Source organism: Mycteria americana, chromosome 9 (assembly GCF_035582795.1).
Source record: "Mycteria americana isolate JAX WOST 10 ecotype Jacksonville Zoo and Gardens chromosome 9, USCA_MyAme_1.0, whole genome shotgun sequence".
NCBI classification, from domain to species: domain Eukaryota; kingdom Metazoa; phylum Chordata; class Aves; order Ciconiiformes; family Ciconiidae; genus Mycteria; species Mycteria americana.
In genome coordinates, this window is record NC_134373.1 from 27,670,172 (window position 1) to 27,691,744 (window position 21,573).

The window sequence follows — 21,573 nt, forward strand, 5'->3', positions numbered from 1 at the left end:
GGAGAAGAATGGAAGGGAAATTAGGACAGACCAGATGTTCAAGAATTAAAATTTTTGAAGAGTAACTGAAACACACAAGGAGCAGTTATTGCTCAGGTGAGCTCCAGCTGCCTCAAGGTATGCCTATATCATGCAGTACAGAAGCATACTGACGTGCCCCAGGCATCTCAAAAAAGCCAGCTAGGTCAGAGTTGTGCAAGTATCTCTTCAGAGCACCGCGCTCCCCTGAGCCCAAAGGGCGAGAGGAGGCTAATGTTCTGCCAGTGCATTTTAAGCCATCTTCAGGAAGCAGATAAGGCGGCACGTCTCTGCAGATCAGTTGACGTGACAAATACGTACAGACATGTGCATCCACTGTGGAGTGAATTCAGCCTAAGATTTGGGTCAGATTTTCTGACTCCACCTGCAACTCAACAAAGACCACTCAAAAAAACAGAGGGACAAGGACGGGGTGGGGGGTTGGTTTTTTTCACATGTTTTTGCTTTCTGTCCCTTCCAAGTATCACACATTCAACTCATGTTACTCTCCAAAAGTCCTTTCCCTGTTGCCCAGCCCGAAAAGACTGCACATTCAGGAAGGGAACTGAGAAACTACTCTCCAAGGGCAGGGATTTTTTTGTCCCAGTTTCAGGTTGAAATCCGTTTTAATGTTTTAACTTTTAATGTTAAAGCCATAGCTCCCTCCAAAAAATCAGGTTAGAAAAAACAACTATTTTTAAACAACATTAAAACCTTAGAGCTTACTGCAAGAAGAACCATCGTTCCAAGCTCCCTGCAGTATTTGCCATTGCAAGGTAAGACGGGGATGTGGGTATAACTTTAGCTGTGAATTTCTTTCTTACCACTATCAGTTCAAGGTAAGCCCCAATGTTATTTTTATCCACTGTATAGACTAGGTGCTACAGAAGTACTTGGTGTAACCTGCCACACTGCAAAACAAGTGTCATACTGAATTAGCAATTCTCTACTACATTTCTGTACTGTTCCTCCACAAACAGGCGTGTAGTAGAAGTGTAATCCGAAAAAACATATCACTTTAACTCCTATTTTATAAGCCAACTAATACCTCCACTTACATAGCATTATTGTCATGGACAGTCAAGAGAAGCACTAATTAGACTGGCACATTAGACACTTGTTAATTACATTCTCAGTTCTCAATGTCAGGAGATTCTCTCGTTTGTACCTTTAGAAGCTGCGAGAGGAGGAAGGCTCTGTCTTTGGAGGGAAAACAAAAACAACTCTTCTCTAATGCTGTGTAGTTCTCGAGTTGGCTAACCAGCTACTGCAGTGTAGCTGCCTTATTTTTGTCACAGACTAATGTATGCACCTGGATATGCAGATGGACTGATTTTATCCACAAGCATATACAAGATAAGCATCTCTCTGCTGAAGTCAATGAAACTGTATTGGTATGTAAACCAGCAAAAATAAAATCAAAATACAACACATTACTCCTAGCATTTTGATCTTGGTCTGAGATCTGCATTCACAGATGACAATTCAAAGTATTCATACCTGTCTGGAGTTGAGCATTCAGTTTGGTCCAGTTCAGCTGATAAGAACTCAGTTCAAGAGGCAAAACCACCATCTAGGTTTGAGGGAATTAGAGCTAATATTTTTGATTCAGGCTCAACTCTGACTTGAACTGATTTTTCCCTTACCCATGTATATGGTACATCTTTTAATACCTTCCTCTCCAACAAAGTTATTACACTTTTCTCATGCTTCTCCATCTCATATGCTTAACACTGCATTTTCACAGCTCTTTCACAGGTGGCCTCTGAGCCAAATATCCCTTCTGAAGCACAGAAAGGGGAAGGATGGCTGCCCAGCAAAGTGTAAAAGATGTGTTGGATGTACCGAAGGACTCAAGAACTGACCAGTAAGTTGCTCTCAAACAAGGGAGCACTGAAAGGAGGAAAAATCTAGGACTAGAGTCAACATCCCTCTTGCACAAAACTGAACAAAGCGAAGGGTGTATCGGCAAAGGCAGACAAGCTGATGTGCTGAGCAGCACTGAAAACCACAGTTAAAGTCCTGCTCAAAGCTCTGCTCACACAATTGACCTGAACCACTTGCTCCTGGGGGTAGAGGGAAATTCACAGGAAAACTGAAAGTAGAACTCAGAAGTCCTAATCACAAATATCACCAATTAACTACCAGCACATAAAATCTAGCAGTTGGCACATAATATCTTCGATCTGCTTTCACGTGGTTTGGTTTGCCAGGCAGAGAGCAACAGCAACTCCGATGACACATTCCCGCACTGCCTCCTCTGTCGGCCAAGCTCCGGCAGACAGCAAAGAGCACATGAACAACCTCTTGCACGGAAGTACTGGTGTCTGGAGCCTCTTGCAAGCTCCCACAGAATTAAGCATAAATAGATTATTAGATTCCTTTGATAGTTTTGGAAATGTTCTTTTAGACATTTAAAAAAGCAATCCAGGGAGTGCAGGCCTAGTTGAAAGGCAGTACGTTTGTTCCCTTTGGAGGGAGGATCACAGGCAGCTGCATGAGACAGCAAACCCCTATACACTGGGCTACAGCAGTCACCAGGGAGCAGCCACATAGTGAAATGCCCTGAGCAGAAAGCAATATGGGCTTTCTGTACCTCTTTTAACTGCTGCATCTTTCCTGAGAGAAAAGGGCCACACACATGCTGGCTTCTGCTAACACGCTTAAGATGCTTTACAAAGGATCAGTGAACCTATCTTGAACAAGTGAGACGCTTTTTCTTTCTCCGTTGATAGCACGGGGGAAAAGTTGCCCTTTCCCCAAGTTCAAAAGCTTGCATTAGCCTCAGCCAATCCATGCCAGTGAAGGGGGACAAAATTATTGCTCTATCTTCCAGAAGAGATCTGAGGCAAAAGAAACCGCTTAACACCTCCCATTCTTCTTCTTCCATGCTCTAGCATGCAAGCAGAAGTTTGTGCAGAGTCATGGATTTCTAACCTCAGAAGCGACAATTGGATCATTTGTTCTGACTTCTCCCATACCCCTTAGCTCCTTTGGCTAATCATGAATTTCCCAGAAAGCTATCCATAGCACTGATTTGAAGGCTTCAGGACATGGGAAAATCCATCCATTTCCTCAGTATTTTGATCTAAACTGTCAGAGCAGGGAATTGGGTCTCTCCAGGTCTGCTGCCATTGCTGCTATGGGACCTGGAGAACATCAGTTAACTGCAAATTACAAACCTCAAAACCAGGGCAAAAAGGTTACTACCAGTCCACTAAAGTGCAGTGAGATCATCAGAAGACACACGGTGCTGATTAAAAGCAGATTGTCTAGAGTTCAAGCACTCTCTGCAAAGTGAATCAAAACTTAAAGGTGTTACTACAGACAAATGCATGTGCTTAAAATCAAAATTTCTCTGGCTGTGTCAACTGTCTTTCACAGTTACAGCCTATATTTAATAAGGGAGGCAGCAAGACATGCTTACTTTCAAAGTGCATTTCATGAGAATTTACTATGCCATCCCCACTATAGATGCTCAGACAGCAGCAACAAGATGAGTTGGTAGAAAAGTTTGGCTTATATTAGGCTCAGTAAGATTAGATTGGAGAGTTATCGAATGCTGGATTTTGACAGGAGATGACAGGACAATGCTAGTCTCAATGCAGGCACATTTTGAACCCACAAATACACATTCTGCTACCAGGAACAGCAGGGATATTTTTGGAGTCATTTGGAATCTGCCTTGTAGCATGTCTTGTCATGCTCATCTTCAGCCTCCCACACTTTCTCCACCTTTTCTCCAACCCTGCAGTGCAGGGAAAGTTTGGATTTTTGCATCATTTGCACCCCTGAGGGCACAAGGCTTTCCACTGAGAAACCAGCACTGAAAAGCATTTGCTGGTAGAGCGAAGCCCACTGCTAAACACCATCACCCCAGAGAAAGGGTTCCAGAGATGAACCAGTTGCTTATCTTTTACAATCCAAATGGACCTTAAAAAGCCCCTTGGGGCTTTTGTCGCCACATTTGATGTTGGGCCAGGTATGACTCTGCACCAATGGCACACAGGAAGACAGGTCACCAATGTCACTTCCCCGCTGGCTTTGACTTGCCCAGCTCAGGTGCGCAGAGCCAGTCCACAAAGGTCTGTGGCAGGGACATGACTTTTGTTTGCCAGCCTAGAGCCCTGCCTGAAGGCTGCACCTTCCTTCCTCTAATAGGCACAGCTCGAGTAACAGTTGCACAGGATGACAGTGCCGAAGTTGTGTCTAGACCTGGATTTTACAGATCCCCAGTTGTTGCTTGTACCACTGAGTTGTGCTGACTTGATGCCAACAAATACGGAGAGTCCTACATAAAGTTTTCTTAGACCAGGCCACCACCTTGCTCATTGCTTGATCAACCAAGTGCAGGTGCTCTCTTAGTTGCACTACACAAATTCAGACGCAGCTCCTTCCGGGCAACACAGCGACCCCAAAAGCCCCAGTGGCATGGGCTCAGCTCGATGCCATCTCTTTCGCAGAGTAGGTGGAGCCAGCATCAGATGAGCTGGCGGGAGCTTTTGCTTTAGGATCAAGATCCTAAGTTGGCTTCTCTGCAGCCTGCACTAGCTTTTGGTCTCAAAAGCTTACATGGGTGATGCTCTTTCCTTCCTCCTGCTGATCTACAGATCAATATGAACCTCTTTATTCATCTAATTATAGCTGCAGGGGGCTCTCTGCAGCTCAAGTGCATTTGTCTCCCTGTGATGTTAATAATCAGGCACAAAGATCACTTCATTAAAAGATCATCTATGCTTGATCTTATTTGAGCTATAAAAATCACTCCTTTGTCATACAAACTGTATGGTGAAACGTGCAAAGCTGGATGACTCGCTTCAGCCCAGGGAGCAGAGTTCAGCTCCAAGGAGCAGCTGGAAGAGGAGCTGTCACCAAGCAAATGTAGCGCTTCCACCACGATTCAGATGGAGCGACGGGCACCGCACTCCAAGCCCCAGTTAGCTTTCTACTTAAGGCCCCAACTCAGCCAGTGCCTTGGCACTATTTAAGCACTAGTTTAAGACACTGCTGCTTGCCTTATGCTTGAATTGGTGGGACAGAAATGTAAGTATCGCTCAAAGCCAGCCGGCTTGGTTCAAGTCACCAGCAGAGGTGACTGAACTAGCCTGGCTGGCTTTGCAAAGAAATGAGCCAGGTTGCACCTCTCATATCCTTTCTACCATAGAGCTGCTGGTGGGAAGGACAAACCTCCAGCAAAAAAGCAGTCCTGCAACAAAGCAGCAGCAGCAGCAGCCTTCAGCCGCCTCAGCTGCCTCCAGGAAGGACACCCATCTCTGCCCAACAGGACTCATCCACTGCATAGATAAATGGGCACTCTGCAATCAGGTACGGGGGGAAAATGAGGAGTACATTGAACGTAAAGTGCAGAGTATCTGTGGCAGAACCCAGAACAGAGTCTAGCTCTCCTGTACTGTAAAATGATGTCCTCTTTTTCAGTCCATCTCCTCTACCTTCCTACTACATATCCCTCCTGAGATGCAAAACGCAGAGTTTGTTTATTTATAGTGCGGTCAGACAGACACTGTCCTCAGAGCAAAAGGGCTCTTTTCTAAGGAGCTGGTGGCCTAAAGGGGATGTTGTCTGCAAAGGAGGCTGAGAATGTCCCAGCAAATGCAGCTCTGCATTGGTACTTAATAGTTGCCTGACAGATATAGCTTCCAGCTGGTCACCCAGGGGATGTTACGCTTACATAAAAGAGCACATCTTCAGCAGTGAAGACTAAGATTCAAGATTAACAACCAAGAGGAATCAGGTGGAGGAAGGATTTGAATTTGAGAGTCCAATATTGCTAAAAAATGCTTTAACCTCTTGACTAGGACAGACAATAAGGGGATAAGGGAACAGCACAACCAGCCTGCCTCCACTAGATTTTTTTCAGATCCAGCCTATTTGCACAGACACCATATAAGAACACCTACCCTCAGGCCTGTGGGTGAACACTTTCTTTGTTAATTCTGCAAGGAAAGCAATGCGGCCTTGGGACACTGGAGCATGCACACAGAATATACAGGCAGAGCACAGCCTTTGCCACTGACTGTGTCCCAGTCCAAAAGGGACATCTTCAAAATCCTCCACAGAAATCATCTTGCCCTGCCAACATCTATATTTCTACCAATACTGACCCATCTGTGTGGATATTGCCTCTCTGCATTATAAATCACTCAGCTGAAAAACAGGAGCAACGCTTAATGTTATCTTGAAAACCTCAGGATGAAAGTATGCTATTACAGCACTCTCAGTGCCACTAAGTTATTAATAAACACACAAAGTCCTGAAATCTTTTTAGCAGATTCTCACTGGAAAAAAAAAACAATGACCTGTACACGCTACAAATTCAGCAGCACAGGAAAACCTGAATCCTTGGTTCATCATTCATAGAAATTTCTGGACATGAATTAAATACATATGCTTAACACCCGAAGTGCTCATACAGCAGCACCATAATGCAAGTTCTTCTCACCTTATCGGCCAGAGTGACTTTCAGGAACTCGTGATCAGAAGAAAATTCAGGGAGAGATAATTATAGGTTACCAGGTTGACAGTGGCCCCAGAAAGCAGAGATCAGTTGTACAGCAGGAACAAGATGAAAAACTATAATGGAGCATACTAGCACTAAAGACGACAAATTGGCAAGAGGTCTACCATACAGCACTGGAGAAATTGGTATGTCCCCAAACAATGGTGGTTTGAAGCCTCCTTGGTACCCTTCTGGAGAGGTGAATTTTGAAAAGCTGTTAAGTCAGAAGGGTTTGAGGGATCTCATTCTAGCCCCCAGGACTCAGAATCAGATGGCAATTTCCTGCAACCAGGGGTTTTGCCTCCCAAATCTGGAAGTGCAGCAGGTAGTGCCAATTTCAGCTGAAGGTAAGAGCTGAGAATGAAGCACAGCAGCAAAACAGGCTGGAGGGAGCAGTCATATGGCTGGAGCTGGAAACTGCCAAAACGGCAAAAGTAAGAGTAAGTCAGCAAAGCTGGTTGGACACCCAAAAACTTGTAGCCAAGTTCAGAAGTGCTTTGTACGCAGTGCACGTGGCACGTGAAGGAGGCAGGGGAACACACTGAGAAGGTGTAGTGCACGGAAAGAGAGAGAAAAAGAAAAGTTACAGTACTTCCACGTGAGGTCACCTCCCCAGAAACCATCGTGTCTGCTTCCTGCTGACCAGCAAGGCGGTGGTGATTACAGCGTGAGTCTCCATGCACCCAGCCTATGGCAGTTCGTAAACCACTCATTGCTTCTTATCCCAAATTACAGTTAGTGGATGTCTGCATTCTCAAACACGTATGCAAAAGCAGTGCGACAGCAGTTGTACAAGGGGCCTAATGTCCTGACCATAACAGATACGTGGCAGACCCATGGCAATGGTAAGGGAGGAAAGAGAAGACACTAGAGAATCAGCAGACAGAGCCAGGGCAGCTCACTCCCAACCACCTCTGCTAGTTTGGAGTGATGGCATTTCCCTGTCTCTTCACATTAAAGCATTAAAGTCTGGAGCTGTTCAAATACCAACTAGCAAAGCCACTGTCACTCAACACATTGCCTTTCCTTTAAAATCTCACAGAGAAGTATCACCCAGTTGAAGGGGTTGCCTTGTTTTCTGTTCTGTGCACAAGAGGCAAAGTACGAGAGCACATATTGTGCCCAGAGGCCTGCTGAGCTTGAGATAAGTGAGACTGTAACTCCGAGTTTTGTTAGCAAATATAAAATATGCATTTCCTCCCAGGGTGTTAACAGTCAGCTGGTCAGCAAATGAGCCTGTTAATGATGTCAGGGCACCAGTAAAAAAATAAAAATCATACACTCAGCCTATGGCACCTCATAAAGCACTCATAGCTTCTCACCCCAAATTATAGCAGCATGCAAAGACAAGGGAAAGGTATAACCCATCTATTCCACATTTTAAAAATTAATTTTGGGGATTTCAGTGTTTCTGTTCTGTGCTGCTATGGAGCTGTGTGCTTGTACTGGAACATGTCATGTGTGCATGTGCATTCACATGTCCACAGACATCACCACCATAGAGGCAACCTTTCCCAAAGGAAATGAAGAAAAAACTGAGAACCTGACCCTGCGTTACCAAAAAGTTCCCACCCTATTGAACTCAGAAAAAACAACTGCACAGGGGGTAAAGGCTGTTTACATCATCACTCTAATAAACCTTTTTCTATAGGTTAGTCTTGTTTTGCTGTAGGTGCAGCTTCCCAAGGATGCCTGCCCAGACAGCCAGGAAGGACAACCACGCTAGTGGCGACGGGCCATCAGCACTGCGACACAAAGCTACAGAATTCTTCAGCTCCGATACCCCACCCTGGATCCCCATGCCTGCACCCTTGATACAGACAAGCCAGACGCACCTTTTAAGGCTTCTACAGCAAGGCTAGCAGAAGCGACAAACTTGCCTTGAATTAGCCAACTGAATAAATGCAAGAGAATGGAGCTGTCTGGTCCAGAAAGCACGACTACTTTTGAAAAGTCCAATGTATTAGAGAAATTGTGTACCTCTATGTTGTGATTTTTTTTTGCAAAATGCCCTCAGAAAGCAATGCAAGCCTGGGTAATCATTGTTAAAAGCATCTCATTAAGGGACTGCAGCTCTAGGACACATGGGTGTTATCTACAAACAGCTAACGTGCATTAATACAGACTGGTTTATACATTACAAATATTGACAAGCTCCATGCATAGCAGCTACCAGAACTCTCTATCACCAAGTAGCATTTTGAGCTGATGACACACAGCTAAATCCTGAAAGCCATGAAAAGTCCAAGAAAGAACACATTTTTTTTTCTGCTCCTCCTTAGGGCCTCTGTGTGTCCATTTAAATGAATCCTAAGGGAATGGGCTTCTTGATATGATTTGCCCACTTCTCATAGTAAATATTATGCCTTCATCTATTCAGTTTCCTCCCTCCTTGTCTTGAAGCACTATCTTTTCAGCTAATCTCTGATCCCGAACTGCGTATATGTGTTTTGAGTTACTTTTCCCTTCTCCTCCTCTCTCAGTTCCCTTGCTGCCTTTAATTCATGTCGGGAGCAATTTGTGCTCCAGACATGGCTGGCTTGTTGGGTACCCAACAAGTCCCCAGATAAGTGTAGAGGAACAGCATTCACAGCAGTCTCACAAGCTTCCCTGCACCCTGCTGCCAGAGCACTCTGAACCCGAGCAACTGGGCTGCCTACTGGTGATTTTGCCTTAGTATCCTCTGTGCAGACATTACTATCTGGAGGAAAACCGATGATGCCCAAGACAACTGTGGTGCGATGAAGTCATCAGCATCTGCTCCATCGGCTGGTTTAACGCCTGCTCTGAGGGCACACAGGAAGTCTTCAGAGACTTTAGGAAATCTTTGTACAACAAAGGCTACAGACATAGGTAAATTATCTTCAGATGCATTTGCTCTTCTAGGATTTGGAAAGTGGGGTTGATTGCGCCATTAAAGCCAAACAAAATACAGAATTGCACCCCAACAATTTTGGTCATCCTGCAGCTACTAAGAGAATCGCAACAGCTTATTTTCTTCTGTCCCACTCACCCTATGGGTTTTGTACCAGTCTCAAACCATTTGCTGTCTGGCCTACAGTCATTTTCAGGAACAGATACTGGCAACCTAAAGGCCAGATCCCATCACATGGAAATTCCTGCACAAAAACTTCAGCAGTTAAACTTCAGAGAAGGAAACAATTTGCTTTGCATACCTAACATAGGCTTCTCCATGAAGCTGGGATCTGCCTTTCAATTCTCTTTACCCCACAGTAAATCTCTGAAACTGCCCACAGCTCTTCCGTGAAGAAGATTCTGCAGGGTAATCTTCCCTTGAAGAATATACAGCTGGCCAGAAGGTGAAGCTGGTCCTGCCTTCCAGCACACACTCACTCTGTAACATATATGCAAAGATTTGGTTCCCTTAATTTCCAGTGGTCCCCTTAGGTACGTATCGCTCTTGTTGTGTTTCAAGTTACAGCGACCTGTTGTAGAAAAAGGTCATTCCTGCATGTTTTTCTCTCTTCATGTTTGTTCTTTTTCATGTCCTCTGTCTCACTGCAGTTCTTACATCTGAGTCATCATCAGCTTTGGGTTAATGGGGATTATACACAATCTCATGCGTAAACCTTGAGATGTGAGTCATTCAAATGCTAAAGCCTCTTGCTCCCATCTCCTGAGGACTGCAGAGAAATCTCTGCCGGACAAGCTACAACCCACTTACATATTGTCTTGCTGGACTAACCCTATTCCTTCTACGTTGATTTTGTCGCTGCTGCCTGAAGGGAAATTTGTGACCATTTGCATTTTTAAATAGGTCAGTGTGTGCGTGTCTGTGAGAACAGTAAGTAAATGTTCATTATGTAAAACGGCTCATTCTTTCTGATTGTGAGATATAGAAAGGCTGTTCTTTCCAATAATAAGCTTTGAAATCTCATCTGTTTCCTCTCCTTGCTTTTCAAAGTAATTAAGTGGAATAACTGATTGTCCATTTCTCCAGAATACCTCAGTCTTTGTCTGTTTAATGTCTGCCTCTCACATATTCCTGCTGCCTGTGAGACACTTAATGGAATTCCCACTGCTCCACTTCTCCTCAAGACTAATGATCATGTTCTCCTCATGTCCCAGGAAGCATCACAGTAACTTGCTTTTTGTCTTCATTTACTCCCCCCGCACCTCGATCTTTTGCTATAAAACTTTTGCACTTACATATGTTCTCTATATGAAGTCTCATCCAACCAAAGTCCCTCAAAAGTCTTTCAACTGCCTTCTCTGTGAGACACCATGAGTAAACAACTTTCCCCAATTGCAAAGGGAGGATAATCAAGAGGCAGAGAGATTGAATAAGCAGCCCCAAATGAGTCTGCAGCAGAGCTAGGAATAAAACCCTACTGTTGCTATCCTCCACTAGCAAACCAGAAGATTAGCTCCCTTACTTTCTTATGAAATAAGACAATGAAAAATTTTTTAATGAAGCTACGGGGGACACAAACTGTTTCTCTGACTCTAACTTACATCTTGATTTAGTATTAGTACATCACCGAGAGATTCCACCTGTTATAGAACATACCTCATCTAGCGTACCTTCTTTATCTCCCAAGAAGCCTGACCATCAGATCTCACAAAGTTCTGATTCATCCCTTTTGATAGAGCCACAGACTCCTTACAAACAATGCGCAACAAACCAAACCAGCTCAGTGATACGTATGGTCCTTCTAAGTGCAGATCTCCCAAGTTTTGCTTGTTTGCTAGCAAATACTAAAGGCTTAAGACAGAAACCTTCCTAGCTCTGTCCCTTCAAGACCTTTCTGCAGTAAGGGCATGCCTTTAAAGGTAATGTTACCATCTGCAGAGCACAACCCATACCAGAGAAACAATGGCTTAATAAGCTACAGAACACACTGGTAAGTTCTGGTACTTTAAGTGGTAGAACATAAGCCAGAAGTAAGTTCATTAATCATATGCAGTTTCTATCACACCAAAAATGCTTTCCTCCCCAAAACCCTTTGTCTCCTTTACTCCTTTTCCTCAGGGAGGAGAATATACCTGCTGGCTGATGTTATCTTCGACAAATTCCCCCACAAGAAAATGAAGTGAATCAGCAAGTTTAGCTTCTAGAAGACGACGATCAGAATGTTAGTTGAAGGTGGGATTCAGATGCTACAGAAATTTGTACACTACCCAGCAGAGTTTTGTGAAAGGTAGATCAATATTCCTTATGCTAAGTTCTTCCTGGAGACCATACAGCCTTCTAAACCTTGGGGCCAAACTGAAACTGGAGATACTATGGGTGGTAACTGTTGAAAGTTCACAAGGAGTACTAGAAGACTCCAGGGTGAAAAACCTACATCCCAAGTCACTAAACAAAGGAGGTCATGTTATTTCTCATCTCACCTTTGCTGAGCCATTTGTTATCCTTTGTAGACAGACAAGTGACACTCCCTGAACATTCAGGAAGGCTGAGGGCTAGAAGATGAAATTCACACGGGATTCATGCACAGTGTTAAGGGACCACAGGGAAAAGCTGTTGACCGACTCTTACCCATTCAGATCAGGGCTTTCCATGCTAGCCTGCTTGGGACCAAATAAAAAAATTCTTTCCCCCTCCCTCTTTTTTAGTAAGTAAAGACTCCCTAAGCATTCTGATATAGCTGCTATAACTCTTGTCAAAAGCCAGCATGGTGCAGGGGGCTATATACCATTTCTTCGCATTGTGGATGTACCTCACTCCGTGAGAAGAGAGTATTTGTCATTTGACTACTCGCATTAGCAGGCCGGAGAAGGAATTCTTACACATCCAAGCCATATAAAACTCCAACGATCAAGTACTACAGCTATTTTACCTTACTTCACGTAGCATTATGTCTGATCCACATGCTTCAGGCAAAAATATCTGCACCACAGTTGGTCTCCTCAGGGGCTTGCACTCCCTTTATGCATTGTCTCAGAGAGCAGATAGAAAATGTTTCTAGTTATACCCCTACATCAGAGGTATTTCTGTTTTCTGTTAATATACTGAAAGCTGCAAGATTCACTCCCTTCTGGAGGAAAAGGAAATGACAGTTATTAGTGCCTATTATTGCACATCAAAATAGGAAGAAAGGATGAGACAGGGTTGGAACTCAGTAAAAATAAGGAAGAAAAACTATACTTTGGTTTGCTACATAGAAAGCAACATTAAATACATTTCTATGGTCACCCTACCAATTCCATCCTAGACTTCCCAAACTCTCCTAGGAGTCCATACAGCTGACTTCATGCATACAGAAGGGTCCTAAGAATTAGTACACCAGTAAATATGTGTATGACCAAATTTAACTACTTTTTAGTGCTGTGTGATGATTTGGTAACAGCAAGAAGTACTGTGTGTACTTTAGGCTGCTGGTAAAAGAGTTGCTTTTGATGCTCAATAGCTGAGAATTCTACTGGTGAGGCACCAGAAGGAACAGGATTCATTTCACTGTGTCGTAGTCACACTGGCTTCACAAAGTTATTGGGAAGAGGCAGCAGATTAACTTCTGTCCAGCTTAAATCACTGAAGTACAGTACGTGCAGAGAGAAAGTCAGATGAGTGAAGGGCTTATTTTAAGGTACTCTTAGCTCACAGATGCACTAAAATTATGTCTGGTCTGTAAAAACTAGAGGAAGGGATAGGTTTTCCAGTTCTTGTTTAGTTCTTTTATTTTCATAAATGCAAGTACTATTCCAAAACAGTAAAAGGGAGGAGTGGGGGTGATAAAGGGAAACACTAATCTTTCCACTTATCAAAACTCACTGCATGGAAAAATATGGTCAAACTTTAAGCTAAGCTAAGACATGTTCAAATGTTTTCCAAGTCATTTTCTTGTAAAGTATCTCTGCCTCTATGCCAAATTTTTATGCAGAGTTCAATGTGGTTTTTCATCCTTTGGGAAAGATAAGAGAGGTTAAAAATCACAGCCTTGACTTTTTTAATATATCTATTTTAGTTCTTCATATGAGATTATGACAGTATTACAAAAGAAAACTTCACCTATCCCGGTTTCCTTTATTTTCCTCAATATGTGGTAATCTATTCCTCTAAAATGTTCAGGTTCAATAATTACAAGAAGAGTCCAAACTGGTGCAGAGCTTCTCCCAAAGCTGCCTTCAAAACAGTGCACAGAAATGCTATATACATAAACTCCACCACCTAGGAAGGCAAGTAGCCTCTTGCAGAGGTCAGTGCTGTCTTCATTTACTAGCACCTTTCCAGTGATGGGGCTTACAAAGAAAGCTGTTCTTTTCTATGCAGTAGTTCTTCAAAGAATTTAGAAACACAGGCCTGGGTGGGCCTCCAGTCCCCTGCTAGTGCTGGGAACATTTTTATTTTTTTTTAAATAATCTTTGTAACTTGCATCTCAAAAGAGGGGTGAGAAAACTTGGAGGTTTTCTACACCTGCTACTTATTCTTGTTAATGCTGCCACACACTGCACTCCATTATGCGTCTAATGCTGTACTAGTAGCAAGAGAAGAAGAACTAAGACAGAAGGGAAAAGGAAGCAAAGCTGAAAGTTTGGTGGAAATGAGTTTTCCTCTGTCACAAACCAACAGCTAAGGTTAACTGCTTATTTCACTGAAGGGGGACGGGGGGAGGGGTGCGTGTGGAACAAAACCAAAACAACCCTATTGCTTATAAGCACAATACGGATATCTACCAGTATATTTGCCAGCTTAACAAGCTGTACAAGCAATACAAGCCAAAACTCTTTCTCTTTCCAGATTATCCCCAACCCAACTGAGATAATGAGGGAACTCCTCCCTTACCTTATATCATCTGACTTGTGGTAGCAGCCAGCAACCTCATCCTAAGAGTAGGATCTGCTGCGCTAAGCAGTGTGCAAATACAGAATACAAAGATGGGCCCTGTCTGCAGAATTTGCAGCCTAAATAACTTCTCTAGTCTTCCACAGATGACTCTGAATTTCCTTCCTCATTTTCTAATTCCAAAGACCCTGCCCCAACACCACACAGACAATTCTGCCAAAAACAAAATATCAGGAAAGTTAGCAAGAAGAAAATCTACCCTGACAACTAAGAGACTGCAGTGCAGTAGAACAGATCTCCTTGCATTAGAACTGTTTTGATGCTGTGTGTCATACTTTTATACCATGCTGTAAGGACAGAAATGGAGCCTTGCTTCCAGAACTCTCCAAACACGTTGACACCATACTGTTGGCCTGACGGTTAATTTCAAGCCAATCTAGTATCACACAAATCACAAGTCTTCAACTATGTAGCATTTTGGAAGTTATCTTCCACTACTTCTGTGACATTTTCACAACTGTCCGAGAGCACAAATTGGGTTTCTGAGTACAAAAATGAATGAGACAAGACTTGAGAACTGCGTTACAGAGTCAGCACACCCCATGACAGAGCAACCCACTTCATTAGCAGAACTGATATATCCTGGTTGCTTACAGATTCCTGGTACATTGTTACTGGAAGAGATTCATTCTTCTTCTATGGCTCCCCAAAACAGTATTTTGTCCTTTCTGTGGAGTATTCACAGTTTTGTGCTATGGCCCCAGCTCCCCTATTACGCTTTCTGGTATAATACCTCTGGATACTTTCCACCTCCCAAAGTCCACACTGCAAAATATCTTTTCTAGTCCACATTCCTCTTCTAATTCAGGAAGAAAAGAAGGAAGAGGACCTGCAGACTAGGCAACACATGATATTGCTGATGTGACATGATGATTAGCCTGCTGACTGGTACTCTCAGCTGCGAGGCCAGCCAAAGAGGGAAAAAAGGCTGGACTCTTCATTCCTTTCCCTTTCGCCTCTTCCCAGCATCAACTTTCATAAAAATCTTTTAAAACGTAATGCTGAAATCACCGCCCCTCCATCAAAGCTGACTGATACTGGGTTAAAGACATATCAGAGCAGTAGATTAACAGAAAGACACAGACAACAATCATAAGCTTTGATCTCTCAGCAAACAAGGCTAACCAAGGTTACTGTCCCATATTATTATCACCCAAAGAGCTTACCAGAGAGGCATTCCTTCCAGGGGAAAAAAGAAAATAAATCAGTAACGTGTAACAAAATCACAGCCATTATCTTTTCTTTTTTTAGACACTTCGATAATTTCTCTGGCTCTGAAGTACAGGACAGGGGATGTTCTGCTGCTTGCAAGAAAACAAATTTCCATGGTGTTTCCTGCATGTCTGCTTTTGAAGTGGAAGACTAACTGCTCTTTTGCTTCTGAAGACTGGCCAGTATTGCAATTCAGAACGAGTATCCTCAATGTAATTAGTGAGTAACTAGGTCACACTTTAGAACTGAAAATGTGAGCTTAGACTAACTAGAAGATCTCTTCCACTAATTTAATAAGACCTGAAAGCCGGCCCTTTGCCAAAGAACAAGTGTAAAATCAGGTTGCTATCTGATAGACTCTCAGTAAGACATATCACAAACTTCTGATGACTGATACCCAGAAGGCTGGGAAGAATGCAAGACACTTTGCTTGCCTTCTAAGAATTTGCTTTAACTTGTTTTAACTATGAGTCATAAATTCCCATTCCCCTCTTCAGTACTAGCAACTCAGTTACCATACTGAGCCTAAATGTGCTGTACAGGTAACAAGAAGATCTATAAAATAATACTCCAAGAACTAAATGTTGATTGCTTGACAGAAGCAATACTCTCTAAAAGTGTGGTCAACTGGTTCAAAAGAAACAGAAAGCCCTAATCCTTATTTTGATTTGCAAAGTAATTCTATATCCTGTCTGGTCTTGACCAAGACTTCTCATCATCTCTGCAAACTGGTAAAAATTATTTTATTGGGGTGTTGTGAAGTTTAGAGTTTGTAAAGAATAGAACAAGTAATTATACTCGGCTTCTGTAGAGGGCTTTTGATATTCAATGTTTGCATTGTATGCCCAGAAAAGAGGCTCAATAGTCTCTCTTAGGTACTGCATAGGTAGTTAATCATCTGATTTTAGCAAACATGATTCTGAAGAAGACAAAAGCAAATTTTAAAATATTTTATTTAAACAAATTAATCAAATGTAAAAAAAATCCCAGCCAGTGTTATACTCTATAAATTGGCCTTAAAAGACATTCAAAACAATGGACTGACCAAATATTTCTTATTTACAGTTCAGAAAAATATCTTCTGGTGACACAAATGCTCTAAAGGTCTGGAAAGATCGCTTACTCCCTGCCATCTGCATCTGAGAAACCCTTTCAAAGTCTGCATGGACTCAAATCATGATAGGATATGAGAGAGGAAGAGAGCAGGTCGCTGTGTAGGGAGGTAGGGGCAAAAAGCAATTGCTGTTTCCCACACAGGAGCTGTTGTTCAGTATAAAGTGCAGATATTCCAAAACATTTTTTAACTACAGCTCATTATTTTTTTCTTTTTTATGATCTTAATACCATTTTGCACAGTATGTTTATTCATTTGCAATAATGAAAGAACATTTTTAAAGGAATGACTCTAGTTGTAACAAACAAGCATCTGTGAAGGTGTCATTAGTGTCTCTCCAGATCTGTAATCAAATTTGAGTATCTCTGTCTAAGTAGTATTTGACTAGTTTGGATTGCTCTGTGTAGAGAGTACTCCATTTTGGTTACTAACATTAACTATTATCAGTCATCTATCACAGGTGTCAGTGTACAGTTTTCATGGATTCTTCTGCTCTGTGTTAGCAGTTATCTGCAGCATATGAAATGGGGATATAAGTGATTCATTCATCCTTTTAACATCAGGAGTATCTACAGTAACCATACTAGTTAAAAGACTAAAAAATGAAACAGGAAAATCTGTAACAGAAGGAGACAGAGACTGTTGAGCTGTTGCTGAGCTGACAGGATGGAGAACCTGTAGTACAGAGCTGACATACTTACTGATTTGGGTACAGTGTGGCAAAATCAGCACACTTGGCTTTGCTGTGTGCTTCAGATTCTGTTGTGTATTTCAAACTATTACTTTGACTCCCTGGCCTCGAATTTTTTCCCATGAGCCTTTGTGGGGTTTTTTGCTCTGTTGTTTTTAATAGGAAAAAAGCATGAAAAAAGAGACTTCTTCCCTTCTGTAACAATAATGCTATGGAGTTATCTCCACTGAAGATTCAACATTACCTGGTAACCTCACTGTGACATTTCTATCTTCCTTCCCAGGCAATGTAACAAGAATTTCAGGCACTAGCGCAGATTCTCATTAAATTTAGTAGTGTTTAGCTGAAAGCAATATCAAGGACAAGCTAGATTCAGTGTGCTAAATAAAAAATTAAAAAAAAAAAAAAAAAAAAAAAGAGATGCCTTAAAGGTATCATTACTTCACAAATCTTCAGATTATTTCAATCTTCTGTTCTAGTTTTGAAAAGTCAGATGACATTTATACCAACTGGAAATGTCTCTGGGACTCCTGCTCTCATAATGAAGATGGATATACTGTCTTCTCATTAGCATCCTGTTTTATGCCCCATCTCACAGGGAGATCTCTTCCAAAACTTTGCTTGTATAGTCACCATATATCGCCCAGTCACATCATGTCCAGCTGCAAACAGAAGAAACAGATTTGGAAGAGGCAGCATTATATTAAAGTTATTTCTTATGTGTGTTTAGCACTTAGAAAACAAAGCAAATTCAGAAGTCCTTATCCTGTAACATCAATGGACTGCACAGAACTTAATACTAAGCTGCTATAAAGTACAAAAACAAACCTAAAAATCTCATGTTCACAGAATCATATGTGCAATTTATAGATTTAAAAAAGTACAGTCCAAAAGTAGAAATCTGCCTGCTATTGAAGCTTCTTTAAAACTGTCTACACTATCAGCTTAAGCCTTGGAGACAGACTTGTAATGACACAGACTGTAAAAAATGGCTAAAATATTTATTAAAAAACCTCTTGAAATCCTTGAATTTCAGCAAGCCTACATAGAGAAGGTTAATTGAGAAGATTAAAACATCTTTTTTAAAATGATTTTCAGTTGTCAAGCCACATAAATAGCTGTTCTAGATCTACGAGCTTTGTTAAATGCTATTATAGTAAATTATAACAATCTGCTATCAAATGAGCAGCCTCACCAGCTCTTTTGAAACACACTAGAGGACAGGTTTAACCTATGTAAACACCCATATTGCTACATAACATAGTATTTGCCATCATGAAATTACACAGCTGGTTATGTTTTACAATAGCAAATCAGTAATTTCATGTGGCTCTTTTCTGACTCAATTCCTTAGGTGTTTTCTAAGCCATTCACTCTAATCTACTGCTTTAAGGACCACTCGCTCTCTCTCACTGCACCTTTCAGTTACAGTTCAATTCTAAAGCCACATCATGTCTTTATAGTACTCACCAAATCATCAACATCACCACCTTCATCTGTGGGAGGCAGTGTTTCATTTTTCTTCTCTTTCAGAGCCAAGAACTGAAAACACAAATGTATTTATATGATACTGACAAAACTCAGACCCTTAATGTTAAATTAACAGAACGTCTCCTTTGTATATCCAAACAAATCCACCTGTAATTAAAAATTATGAATGAAGTTTGTTCTGGTTTCCAGCCTCCAAAATCATCATAAAGCACAGGAAATTTCATAAGACTTACTTTTAAAGGATTTAATGGTGATGTGTGTTGAATAACAGACAAAAGGATATGGTTCTTCAGACAACATCCAGTTAAGCTGTAGGACACCCTGTAATAAGGATGCTGCAAATATTAGTCCTTAGTCTCACAAGGAGATGGGGAAAGTTCATAAAAGAGAAACCCTTTGAAGTCTAAGTCCACAGAAACAACCTCAAGCACAGGAAGTACTTGAGACATCAGTGGCTGGAGCCTGGGACTGTACACTTTTCCCAATCCATCTGTTATTGTCCACTGTCAAACATGGGATTCTGGGCTAGATGGAAAATTTGTCCATTACAGTATGGCTGTGTTTATGTTCTTAAAAAAGATAATATTAAAAGTAGTATTGTGTGTAGTTACAAAATGCTAAAGGACACCAAACCACCCCCCCCATTGATATGAATGCATACATAAGCTGACCAATGGCTTGTTTAGCAAATTTCTTAAGTACAACATTCTAGTTCTGTGTGGAACTTAGAAGTTTCCCATTTAATTCAATTAACATTTAACAAATGAACAAAGACATTAATTTAAAAAAAAAAAAACCTCAAACACACAAGATGGTTAGAATGCCAGTCTCTAAAAATAGAAAATTCATTACGTAAAATTCTATTGCCATAGCTGCTGATACGACTCACCATATGCCCTTCACTTAAAGCATGGCATCCATAAACAGAAGATAAAGGTAAGTTGCTCAGATACTGTAACAACTGAAATCAAATATACAGACAATATCTGGAGTACAGTCACCTCTGAATTATTTTTCTCTTAGCCTAACATAGTGAAAAAAAAAAAATCACTAGAATGGCAGAAAAAAAAAATACAAATACTTGACTCTTACTTAAAAAGTATCCAGTTGTCTACAAGTTTTAGTTACGGTCTCTTTACCAATATCTTTACTATAAAATAATAAATTTTATTTTTCTCATTAAAATGCACCAGAACAAGTATACAGAGCTGGGACCAACCCTGTCCCAGATAAAAAGATGTCTGCGAAAGCTGGGGAGGAAGATAAGCCACATTCCAGGACTTTGAGTTCCATCATCCTTAATTCAGAAACAACTTTGCTATAACTCTAGATGATGAAAGAGAACAGCTAGTTCGAAAAGAACCACGTTAAACAGGCTATAAATACCTGCTTAGAGTTTAAGTAACATTTTTGTGCAAACAGTGACTCCTGAAAGCAAGCTACTGTTTACCTGAGGACTTCAACTACAACAGCCATGGAGGTTGTGTAAAAGGTCATGGGATCCCTATCAGAGCACTACCAGTCTCTGAGACAATATACTTGTACTGTAAAAAGCTTAAATATTATTTTACATAAATAAAATGTTCTGATCCTTCTCTAGAGCAATAGTGACAGCTTCAGACAAGGGGTAAAACACTGAGAAGTTACCTGCTGCATCCCATTTGTGGGAAAGTACCAGATATCATATCCACTGGGATGAAAAGCAAATACATTGTTTTTGGTTAACACCAAAGACAGAGGATGTAGACAACCTCCGCCTAGTTGTCTCACTACCCAAAGGTCAGACCTTTCCTACATCCTAAACAGCAACATCCAAGAGGAATGTAGAAAGCTTTTTCTGCAGACAACACTCATGTTTTAACATGCTGACTTCAACCTATCATACAGATTTTGTAGCTGAAAAAGAAAAACAAAACTGAGAAGGTGACAGGGCCAGAAGGAATTAGAATTTCAACATGCTGTATGTCTGTGTACCTTTTTTGCTGGAAAGGTTCTCAATCTAGTAGTAATATAAAGCACGTAATACGAAACTAAAAGCTAATGACATTGTCAGGTCTGGAAGGCTTTTTGTGCCAGATCAAATTTCATTTTACACAGTTAATTAAGAGTCAAATGGTATTTCTGAAAGTAGCACATTTTTCAAAGTTTTCAAAATTAGCTTTCCCACACTAAATTAGGTAAAGAAAGCTAAAAGCTAAAGAAATATATGATGAAGATTTGCAGTAAATTGAAACCTGAAGTTTCCATCAAATGCTGAATATCCAAAGTTTTTTTTTCCAAAACCTGTTTTACATTTATGCAAAAGCAAATTACATATAATAGTTGTGCTGAAATCCATTATCTTCCACAAAGCAACCAGAAAAAGCACTTGACATTTCTGCTCTTTTAACCTATCATCCTCATGCGCTAAAAAGAGTATCTCCACTATTACAGAGCCCCACACTCCCCCCGCCCCCCAATCATTTTTCTCAGCGATAGGAAAATATGCATGGTTAACCTAGCTCAACCAAAAAGAAAAATAAATTTTTTACAATTTTTTTAAGTCAGTCTACAAATGCTTTGTTCCAGCTTAGCCTGGCAGCTGTAAATCTAGTCCTTGGTACTCTATAATTTGTGCTGCATTCCTATGCAGGCACAGTAGTTTTTAGCCACCACAAGTTCACAGTTAAGACAACAGTATGCTGTAAGGTCTTCATGGCTAGTACAGAATAGTGGCTATTTCA

General features: G+C 41.3%; 1 protein-coding gene across 1 annotated transcript in view; it reads right to left on the reverse strand.

The window, feature by feature from the left end:
* Nucleotides 1–16,489: 16,489 nt before the first annotated feature.
* The window catches only part of XRCC5 (X-ray repair cross complementing 5), a 53,905-nt gene continuing 48,821 nt past the window's right edge, over nt 16,490–21,573 (reverse strand). The window contains exons 20-21 of the mRNA XM_075511712.1: nt 18,830–18,901; nt 16,490–18,021 (exon numbers count right to left, since the gene is read on the reverse strand). Of these exons, the coding sequence (XP_075367827.1) occupies nt 18,007–18,021; nt 18,830–18,901 (87 nt within the window). The 3' untranslated portion in view covers nt 16,490–18,006. The remainder of the gene's footprint in view (nt 18,022–18,829; nt 18,902–21,573) is intronic.